At 54.8% G+C, this 10,403-nt stretch overlaps 2 protein-coding genes across 2 annotated transcripts in view; one reads left to right on the top strand and one right to left on the bottom strand.

The window, feature by feature from the left end:
- Nucleotides 1-1,036, top strand: part of KMO (kynurenine 3-monooxygenase (kynurenine 3-hydroxylase)) — a 10,044-nt gene extending 9,008 nt beyond the window's left edge. Inside the window, exons 12-15 of the mRNA XM_010073838.1 lie at nucleotides 62-144; nucleotides 417-518; nucleotides 612-671; nucleotides 869-1,036. Of these exons, the coding sequence (XP_010072140.1) occupies nucleotides 62-144; nucleotides 417-518; nucleotides 612-671; nucleotides 869-1,036 (413 nt within the window). The remainder of the gene's footprint in view (nucleotides 1-61; nucleotides 145-416; nucleotides 519-611; nucleotides 672-868) is intronic.
- Nucleotides 1,037-3,540: 2,504 nt separating this feature from the next.
- ITGB2 (integrin, beta 2 (complement component 3 receptor 3 and 4 subunit)) lies at nucleotides 3,541-9,726 on the bottom strand. The gene is made up of 15 exons (XM_010073837.1): nucleotides 9,663-9,726; nucleotides 9,284-9,372; nucleotides 8,820-9,003; nucleotides 8,455-8,625; nucleotides 7,966-8,207; nucleotides 7,493-7,648; nucleotides 7,198-7,293; nucleotides 6,968-7,057; nucleotides 6,492-6,632; nucleotides 6,044-6,228; nucleotides 5,007-5,251; nucleotides 4,532-4,751; nucleotides 4,162-4,367; nucleotides 3,893-4,059; nucleotides 3,541-3,606 (listed from the first exon to the last, which is right to left on the bottom strand). Exons 1-15 carry the CDS (start codon nucleotides 9,724-9,726, stop codon nucleotides 3,541-3,543), a joined length of 2,322 nt encoding a protein of 773 aa, XP_010072139.1.
- Nucleotides 9,727-10,403: the final 677 nt, after the last annotated feature.

The raw sequence follows: 10,403 nt of genomic DNA, 5'->3' as shown, positions 1-10,403 counted from the left end.
CTGAAGGCAGCTGGATAACCTGCTGGGGAGCTGCCTGGGAGCTGCCTCTTTCTTCTCCCAGGTGCCTGCCTCCCTGAGTTCTCCAGGCTGAGGGTGCCAGACGACCATGCGATCTCAGATTTAGCCATGTACAACTATGTAGAGGTAGGCGAGCCACACACAGCCATGTGGTCCCATGGGCCACGCACACAGTGGCACTCTATTAGGATGCGCACAGCGGGCAGGGTCTCTGGGAAGACTCTGGCTGGGCTCTCACCCTTCCAGACTAAGCCTAAGAGCTCCTTAGGAATGCCACTGGGGCTGGGGAGGCTCTGCTCCCTGCGGTGACCCCCAGGACAGGCAGCGGGAGAGCTAGCAAAACCCAGGGGAGCTCTGCCAAGATGCTCTGCAAAGGGGTGACGGTTGCTCTGTTGCAGATGCGTGAGCACGTGAATTCAACGTGGTTCATTTTCCGGAAGCACGTAGACAACTTCCTCCACACCCTCATGCCTTCCACCATTGTCCCACTGTACACCATGGTAAGGCCAGCACCTCAGTCCCCGCTGCCTGAGCCGCCGTGAGCTTCTCCTGGCTGGCTCTGAAGTGGTGATGTGCTTCTGCAACCCTCTCAGGTGACCTTCACCAGAATTCGCTACCATGAGGCACTTCAGCGCTGGAAATGGCAAAATAAGGTTGGTCAGTGGTGGTGCCTGTCCCTCCCCATGCCACGAGCCTTGTGGAGATCCCACGCACCAGCACTGCTCAGCTGCGGGGGGGGAGGTTTGATGGTGGGATATTGCCAGGTGGGTACAGGCATGAAGTCTTTGCTTGGTGCCGTGGGGTACGGGCAAACCTCTGACAGTGCCGGCATTTCTCTTTGCACTTGCAGATAATAAATCGAGGGCTCTTTGTCATGGGGGCAGCAGGACTGGGTGGCACCTGCCTGCTCATAAGGCGGCTGCCACGGGACTTGGACTTCTGCATGGAAAACTTGTGGGGCTGGCCCCGCTATCTGAAGAATATGGGAAATTTTCTGTTTGGCACACAAGTGGCTTAAATGTATGGGGAGCACCTGATTGTAATAAAAGTGAAGGCAGGGGCTGTTGGCTCAGCTGGACTGATGTTGTTTATGCTGGGATGTGTCTTGCCAGCTCCTCTCCCAGACGAGAGGAGCCCATTGGAGCACTGAGTGCCCGGAGAGCCTCTGCAGGGGCTCAGGCATATCCCTGCCTCACCTCAGCAGCCTTGTCTTGAGAGACATGGTGTGTCATGGGCTGGGTGTGCGTTTTGTGTGCAGTAGTGGGGGCAGCAGGATGGCCACTTGAACTGGTTGGCGTGTCCCAGCCTGTACCGCTGACTTCTGCTCTTACCAAAATCAACATCTTGAAAATCAGACGGCTTCCTTCCCACCCCAAGTCAAAGAAAATCTTGTTTGATTATTCTTGGTATAAACACAACAACTTGAAGAAAAGCTGTCCTGGGGCAGGGCTTGAAACCTGGAGAAAGAGCCATTCCACACCTGGCTGAAAAATACTTCTGACTTTTGCAAGCAGGTCTCCACAGAGGGACCACCAAGCCTTTGGGCTAAAGCAAGACCAGGGGCTTGAAGGACCCTCCCAAGTCGCTGTTTTCCCTCTGGGCTTTTGCATATGAGCCCTAGCATATACTTCCATCTAGTGCAATTACTGATCATATTTCTTTTTGAAAACATCTGATCCTTCATCAAATTTCTCTAATTGTTCTCTGAAGCATAGATGTGGTTGTACTTGTACCATGCACACAATACCAGCAGTAAGACCTGATGTAAGCTGCTGATGGTGGAGGTATAGATAGTCTTTTCATGTTCTGGTGATGACACCCTCTGCCTGTGTCCCTGCAGTGGGCATTGCATCCAAGCCCCAGAACCCTAACGGGTGCCAGTGGTGTCTTTGTGCAGCCAGGCGCGGGGTGCACTGGACCTAGACCAAGTTGGGGGTCCTTGAGCCAAAAATAGCTGCAGGCTGGGATAGTATTGGGGGGAAGATCAGACACACTTTCCTTCTTTCTACCTTGCCCTAGACCCTCCCAGTCACTGTTGAAGAACAGCAAAATGGCCCAGATTAAGCCCTGATGTGACGTGGTACAGCCACTCTTGTTGAAGGTAGTTTACATCCAGCTGCCAGCAGATGCGCAGGGACAAGAACTGGTTTCCATCATGTACCGAGTTGGTTTTGGCTCGCAGGGGAGCACCTTTCAGGATGTAGATGGTAAGTTTGCCCAGAAGGCAGTTTGTTTCTCTGGCCAGCGTCTTTCCCAAGTAATCTATCTACGGGAGATGCTGGCAGGAATGACAGGATTTTGCTGCAGTTTCTACAATGAGCACTTCAGCTGCCACCTTTGTACCTGATTCTTAGCGGGACAGATGTATTTACTTTATATATTAATTTTTATTAACGTTAAACCTCTTAAGAGCAAATGAAGATGTGACACAATGCAGCTATATGCAAATTATTCCCCAACTTGAAGCAAATATGGAACTGTACCGCTATCTCACAGGAATGACCCCAGAATGTAAGAGAAATTAGCCGCTGTGTGTGGTTTGGAAAAGTGCTGAGCCAGAGATGCTCCGGGTACTGCCAAGTCTTTTGGACGCCTGGCCCTTGGCACGTCTGATGCGTTTGCAGAGCAAGGAAAAGATCTCGCCCTGGGGGGTGGTGGAAGAAGCTGTGGCTGAACTCTGAGCTGCAGGCAAAGTTTCATGTGCTTGGTGCTGATGTTTCAAAGTTCAAACAGTTGCTCCTTTGCCTCCTTGTCATGCAGAGAGCTCAAGCCCTGGGGGAGGTAAGCCAAGCTTGCAGGAACCCAAGTAGAACCTTGCCCGAGGTAGGTCTGAGCACTGGGAAGCAGCTGATGATCTGGAAAAAAGATTTAGTGCAGGTTTCCCAGCTGCTCTTCATCTCCGGGTAGAGGTGCTCACTAGCCCTTAGGGCCCATTGCCTCACTGCAACCTCCAGAGCAGATCACCAGCCTGGAGAACCCTCCACATCCAGCTCAGCAGTGAGGGCTTCAGAAACTAGTGCAAACATGGTGGTGGAGACCAGCACAGCAGGGGAAGGCATGGAGCAGGCTGGAAGCAGATCATGCTAGAGGAGAAGGGAAATGGCAGTGCTGAAATCCCAGCTCCAAATCAAAGCTGGAAGTACTCAGCTAGTTTTGGGGCTTGGTGTCCGAGACTCCTGCCAGAAGGTAAACTTATCATGAAGAGCTGAGACAGTCAGTAACCGGTACAGGAGCTGTTGCGTGTGCCTGCTGGTGAGACCTGCTTTGCAGTTCCACCCACGGCAAAGTTGTGTCTGTTCCCTTCTCCCAGCTCCGCTAACCCCACCGTCAAGCACTGTGCCAGGAGACAGACGTGGTGCAGCCCCTCAGCCAACACCAGATGTGCTGGTGGCCTCTTGGAAGAAGGGAACAAACCAACAGGATAAAGAAGAGGAGGCAGGAGCCTTAGGTTGAGATTTCCTTAGCTTGGCATTTCCTTATCCAATAGTGGTGGGTCCTAGCGCTGCCAGGCATTGATCCACATCATTGCCCATCAAACCTGGGGTTGACGACCGTGGTGGTGGCACTCTTGAAGAGAGGGTTATCAGCCTGGAGGGAGAGAGGCGAGAGGCCCGTGTTGTTGTGCTGTATCAGATCTTCCATGGCGCATTACCCACCCCACCACTCCCAATGTCAGTGGTGCAGACAGCATTAGCAGAGGAGCCCACAGGCTGCTTTAGCCCCCTGCAAAATCCGGCCAGGTTGTGAAACCAGCCAGTGGGGACAGCTCAGGTCTGCCACGGCTCCCTCTGGAGAGGATGTCCCCTCCAGGTGTCCCTACCACATGCGCATGAACATGCCAGCACAGCCCACCACCACGGACAGGCTTTCTTACATCGTTCCACTTGGCTTTGGACTTCTCCTTCTCGAAGCGGCGGTATTCCCGGCGGTCAAACAACTCCGTCAAGAGCCGCCAGATCAGCAGGAGCACCAGGCCGATGAGGGCCACGCCAGCAACAGTGCTACCCACAATCAGCGCAATGTTAGGAGGCTCGGGACACTCTGTGGGGCAGACAGATGGCGTTTGGCTGCAGCCCTGGAGAGGCAGTGAGGCTGCTATGGCAGAGCCGGCAGCCAGCCCGCAGGGGAGCAGGGCTGGGGTACCTTTTTCAGAATCGACGGCAACCGTATATATGTCCATGCCATCCTCCTGGACCATGCGGAAGGACATCCAGCAGTTCTGGGAGTCTTTCTCCTTGCACTGCCTGCTCGTCCCCACCAGCTCCTCGGCCACATGGATGTTGGGGCAGGCCTGGGAGCAGTTCTTCGCAAAGGGGCCACTCTCGAAGGCCTTGCACTCCACGCAGGAACTGCAAAACAGGCAGATACAGCTCACCTCTGCAGGGACAGGGGCCCTCTCCCCCGCCTTTGGCTGCGGCTGAGCCACTTGTGTGGGAGGTGGGGAGGATTCCCACCACTCCCGGGCCACCTGGATCCCCACCACCCCTGGGTCATCTCTGCGGGTGCCACTCACACATATTTGCCACAGGGCGAGGGGCAGCCAGGGCACTCCAAGCAGAAGGGGGGCTGGTATCCCCCCCAGCACTGGCAGCGGTTGCAGTGGCAGGTCCCCCGGAGGCTGCACTCGTTGTTGCGGATGTTCAAGCAGTTCTTCGTCGACTTCTTGCACTGGCAGGCGCTGCCCTGGTAGTCAGCTGTGCACTTGCACTCCCCGCAGTCGCAACTCCCGCGCTCTGTGGGAGAAGACCTTTCACACCCAGATCCTACAGAGAACAAGGTCGCCCTCCCTCTCTCTGTGCTTGGACAACATCACCCACCCTGTGCTCTCCATGCCAGCCCCCATGGGACGGTTGAGGAGGTCCTGCAGTGGGACCCAGGACCCCCAAACCCACCCACATGGCTTTTGGAAGGGAAAGGCAGCATCTCCCATGGGATTTAATCTTTCTAAGCAGTCACCCGGTGGAGAACCCATCCTACAGATGCATCACCTTTTCCGCCGCAGAGTAAGCCATTGTGAAACTCGCAGTTCATGTTGTCGCACTCGCAGTAGGTGCCATAGATCTTCTTGTCAGGCACGTCACTGGTGTGGCAGAAGCACTGCCCGCACACACAGTCCCCCAACCCTGAGCAGATGAGTGAGCCATTGTCCTTCCGGCAGCTGCCCTCCAGCTCCTTGCTGGTCTTGCCTTTGGTTTCGCACTCGCAGTTCTTCCCTATGTAGCCCGGATTGCAGCTGCCATCAAAGGAGAGGAGCGAGCCTGGATCAGTGGCCACAAGAAACGTTGTGGGGCCCAGATGTCAGACAAAGCAGAGCAAATCTGGGACAGCCTCCCCAGAACCCAACCACAGCGTGTTGGTGCTAACTCTGTGATGGAGCAGGTCGGCTGATCAGGAGGAAACCTCAGAAATGCTGCTCTCCCCACTGGTCATATTTACAACACCAAACGGTTGCCCGGAAATTATTGTTATATTTATAATTTCCAAACCCCTGCCAAGGAGATGTGAGTGTTTCCTGAGGAAACCCAGTCTTTTCCTCTCCCTGTCACTGAGGGGCCATGAAGCAATAATTGCACTTCAAGACCTGTGTGAACTACAACCCTGAAGATTTAGAGAGATTTCTACAGAAATCTGTGTCTGCTTGATGGGTGGGTTAGTGGATGGTTGGATAGTTGGATGGATGGGTGGATAGCTGGATGAACGGGTGCGTGGGTGGATGCCCTTAGTAAAGCAGCAGAGACTCCACCAACAGACAAGAGAGCTCACTGTGTCCCCTGCCTCCATTAATGTAAACTGCCTCTCTGAATAAGAAAATTGGGGCAAAGCTCCAGAGCCAGGCCATGACTGATTGCCACATGTACATCCCTCTGCTGAGCCCTCACCCAGCCCCACGTTCTCCAGCTGCAGAGGTGCTTGGAGGAACCAAGCGCACCACACCGCTGCCCTCAGCTTGGCACAACGGCTCTCTCCTAGCAGCTCCCCAGCTCTGTCAGTGGTTGAGATAGTGTTTTTGGGGGACAGCACATACCTGCAGATCCCACAGACGATGGTGCCGTTCCCACTGCAGGCGCTTGGGTCGGGCTGCTCATTGCAGTGGCAGTCGCAGTTGCTGTCCAGGTGGACGGTGAGGGTGTCTTTGAAGCCCAACGGCCGGATGGTGAAGGACTGGCTTTTGATGCACTCTTTGGCCGTGATCTTCACTTTGAAGATGACCTAGAAAGTCCAGAGTGAGAAAGGGAAGAGCCAGAGGCCATCAGGTAACTTCAGCAACCAGAGGGTGGAATCAAGCTCTGGGCTGAGCACATGCACATCCAGTGCAATGGAGGATTCTTCCATCAAGCAGCATTTTGATGCTCTTGGTATTCAATTAATGTAAACAGAAAGCCCAGAACAGCAGGCTGGGTTCCTGCCATTAAACAGGATGGGCATCAGGAACCTTGTGAGCTGCGGGGCGTTCCCAGGACGGGGGAACGTACCTCATCATTGATCTTGACGTTATCGCACTGCCCTCTCACTTCATCTGAGATGTTCTCACCCTTACTGCATATGGAGTCATATTTGACATCCAGGACGTCTGGCAGGGTGGAGTGGTCCAGGATGATCCGTGAGGAGAGGTTCTGTGGGGAAACAGTGGAGAAAGTGCCATCAGTCCAACAGGAGACCAAAGCAAGGGGGTGTGGGGCTGCAGATCAGGGCTTCCCCCCAGCTCGGGAAATAGGGGCAGGGAGAACCCCAGACCAGGGTCTCAGTCGCCTGGGGTGGTTCTGGAAAGGCAGGTGATAGCATTGGAGAGGCAGGAACCTCTTGCTTGCTGTGGGCAGAGGGACTCAGCATGTCCTGTCCTCAGAGCACTGGACCCAGCTGCTCTCTGACAGTGAGGATGCACGATGGGAACTTTTCCCTTCTCCAAGTCCTGCAAGGCAGATGAAACACAACCTCCTCTAGCACTTACGTTGTAGGCCTCCTGGATGAGTTCAATTATGTTGCTGGAGTCCTCATTCAGCTCTCCCACCGCTGACTTTGGGATCATCTCACTGAGTTTCTGCCAATGGAGAGCAAAGAGGTGAGCGGTCCTCCCTGTGTGATGGCAGGGCAGGGGACAGCAGCAGGAGGACACACACAGCTGTTTCTGTCCTCGTGAGGAGGGACGGGAGGCACCTGGACCATCTGAAGTCTCCTTACCTTGTAAACATCCACCACCTTACTGGTGACAGCAAAAATGGGCTGAATGTTGTTTTCAGCGAGTTTCTCGACCAGCTGGCCTACAGACGGGTAGTCCTAGGTGGGGAGAGGCACATCGTGCTCAGTGTGATCGCCCCCACCAGCAGAAGGGTGGACAGTTTGGGTTTCACAGCCCAAATTATCATGATTATGGTGACCTTGCGGTCTCAACAACAGGCTTTTTATGTGACTTTTTTTCTGCCTGAGGGAGCAAGGCTGAGGGTGCCAAGTCGCTGAGTGGCCCCCGGGTACTTACAAACTCGTTGCTCTTTTTGTACATGTTGTCCTCCAAGTGGCACTGGCCGTCATTGGGGGTCAGGATGGCCCCAAGCTTGCCATCACCAGCAAAGTGGAAGCCATCATCGGTAGCATACACCAGCAAGCGGGTCACATTGCGCCAACCGATCAAGTCCTGCAAGTGGCATGGAGATCTGTCCCTCAGCGAGGCTGGGATGATGGTGCCAGCGAGCATGGTACGGCCCTTGCCAAAGCACAGCATGTCTTATGTTGGCCATGGTGTGGGGCAGCGGGCATGGAGGAGGCGGGTTACAGGAGATCAGGGGGCTGTGGTAGGATGCTCTCTTGTACCCCACCCCAGAGTAACCTGTTCCATTGCTAAATCAAGACTTATACACAATGGGCTTCCAGAGCCCACCTGGAGAGGGGCAGACCCACCTCCTGCGGGACAGTGCGTGAGCCCTCACACCTACCCACAGCTGCCAGACTTACCCCACACACCGCTGCCTGCATCATGGCATCCAGCCCCCCTTCTGGGGCATCCAGGTTCCCCGAGATAAACTGCTTCCCCACTTCGCTCTCAAACTTCTGGGCATTGTCGGTCAGCGAGAGGATGTGCTTGAAGGCGAAGGGAGGCTGGCATTGCTCATCCTTGTTGGGGCAGGGGTTTCGTAGCTTCTCGGGGTGTGTGTTCACAAAGGGCAGCACCGTCTTGTCCACGAAGGAGCCAAACCCTAGGGCGTCCAGGACCACAGTGTCAGGGGCAGGGGCAGGCAGGGACAGGCAGGTGTCCCTGTAGCAGAGGCCATGGACGATCTGTTGGCCCCCATGTATGTGTCCACCACACCCCTTGCCCCGACACGCTCTCCAGCCTGGCAGAGAACAGGTCATGCTACCTGCTACCTGCTTCCCGCTCCATCCCTGAGGCTCTTCCTGGCAGCAAACAGCTGTACCAGGGTCCTGTGATGGAGACAGGCTCACCTATGCGGCGAGAAGGGGTGGTGCTCTCCAGCGCTCTGAGCAGCTCCCCTCCCAGCTTCTTCACCTTCTCCAGGTCATCCAGCATGGAGTAGGAGAGGTCCATGAGGTAGTAGAGATCAATGGGGTACCCCATGGCGCGGCGAAACTTCACCTCAAATACAGCAGGCTGGCCTGCGGGACGGGGATGCCAGGATCAGCTGCCGTGCTGTGTGTCACACCTCAGCCCCCCCATCGCCCACCCCCTGCTGGGATCCTCTTCTCTTTCAGAAGAAAAGGGGAAGAAATGCAGCCTGCAACCTGCTGCCCTGTCCCAGCTGCGCCTGGGGGCAAGCAGAGGGGCATTGGGAACGCGAAGCAGACTGTACCTATCCTCAGTTTCAGGTGCACCTCCTGGGGAGTCAGCTGTATGTCATTGCTTAAGGGACTGTCCTGTATCCTTGTAATGTTGTTGACTGGAAACTCAATCTCATTGTGAGGGCATCCCCTCTGCTGCAGCTGCTCGATGGTGTCGCAGCGGACGGAGTCTGGCTCACCAGCTTTGGTGAAATTCTGTGTGTTGCAACATCAGCAAGAAAAAAAAATCAGAGGAGCAGGAGGTGAATGGGCTCATTACAAGATGACCCAGCTCCCAAATCACATCCCCGTGGTACTGATGGAGAAAGCAAGGTTGAAGGGTCCTGTTTGTCAGATTCCTCCTGGCCCCATCCACCATGTAGGACACGAAACCCTCCCATGACGCAGTCTCCCCCTCCACCGCTCTGGGTGGGCAGGGTGACCTCCCACTGCCTGTTAGCTGACTGTGACAGCATGAGAGGCTACAGGGACCTACCGGCTTCTTGCACCAGGCGCAGCCGGGACCGGACTGGATGCAGTCCCTGCACGTCCCCACGTTGATCTTGGGGCACTCCATGGCAAAGGCTGAAATGAAGAGAAGACAAAAGTTGGCACGGGGGGACTCAGGGGAGGCTGGTCTGCAGCGGTGGCAGCCATGGGGTGGGGACCCTGGCAGGGTCCTCACCTGCCTTCCTGTCCATCACCTGGCTGGTTCAAGCTAACTCCAGATCCTGGGAAATGTGGGATCTGGCCCTTGCACACCTCTCAACACCCTGTTCCCATCACTGTTGGGCAGCACTTGGGTTTTCCCCCTATTTCACTGCTGACGTAAGGTGCCTGGGGGAAGGCAGCAAGGAAGGGCAGGTGGGGCTTACCTGTCATGCCCAGCAGCAGCACCCAGGTCACCGCTGGCAGCTGGAGGCAGCAGTCATGCGACATTTTCTGCAAGGCAAAAAAGCATCCCTATGACCACCTGGTGCGTGGCAGCCACAAGGAAGGGAGGACTCAAACCCAATAGAAAGTGGCTGCAGAGGACAGTGGCCCCAGGAGGACATGTCCGTCCTCCAGCTGTCCTACTGTGGGCAGAGCCTGAGAGCGTGACCCTGCCTCAGCCATGGGAGTCGGGCAGCGGGGGCCAGGGCAGCCACCCTGGGTGTGCGGACTGACTCAAGACGGGTGCTCGTGTGGTCTTACAAAAATAAGTTGGTTTCAAATAAACATAGGTTTTGTACTAAATGTGGAAGTCAGCAGAGCGGGAAGTTGCACTGTGTTGCCATGCGTTCAGCAGAACTGCTGCAGAGCTTAGTGTTTATCCAGACTCTTTGACCTATACGATTATGTAACACTGGAAAATCTCAAGCACTGCATGAAGTTTTTACTAGATGTGAGTTTTTTCAGCTTTTGTGTTGAGCCATATTTGTATGGAAATTGGAATCAGCACTAACAAAAGGACAATTTCTATTAATTAACTGTCAAGGTGTGCTAGATACATGGGAAAAAAAGTCTGCTACTACTTGCTTCACATTTAACCAATTCATCAAGGAAATGAAGTATTTCATGTAGTGAATCAATATCAGTTTTCCTGATGAGGGTTTCCAACAAGCGAGGGCTTCCAA

The sequence above is a fragment of the Pterocles gutturalis genome, unplaced genomic scaffold (assembly GCF_000699245.1).
Source record: "Pterocles gutturalis isolate BGI_N339 unplaced genomic scaffold, ASM69924v1 scaffold44057, whole genome shotgun sequence".
NCBI lineage: Eukaryota > Metazoa > Chordata > Aves > Pterocliformes > Pteroclidae > Pterocles > Pterocles gutturalis.
Note: the sequence above shows the minus strand (reverse complement) of the source record. Positions and strands in the feature narration are given on the sequence as shown.

Bases quoted from the DNA above. Each gene is read 5' to 3' on its own strand.
- ITGB2 (XM_010073837.1), bottom strand. From the start codon at position 9,726: ATGTCGCATGACTGCTGCCTCCAGCTGCCAGCGGTGACCTGGGTGCTG. The intron at 8,208-8,454 runs GTGAGCCTGTCT...TGGACGCCCTAG, and splicing joins CACCCCTTCTCGCCGCATAG to GGTTTGGCTCCTTCGTGGAC. The intron at 4,060-4,161 runs GTACCCCAGCCC...TCTGCCCCACAG, and splicing joins TGCCGTCGATTCTGAAAAAG to AGTGTCCCGAGCCTCCTAAC.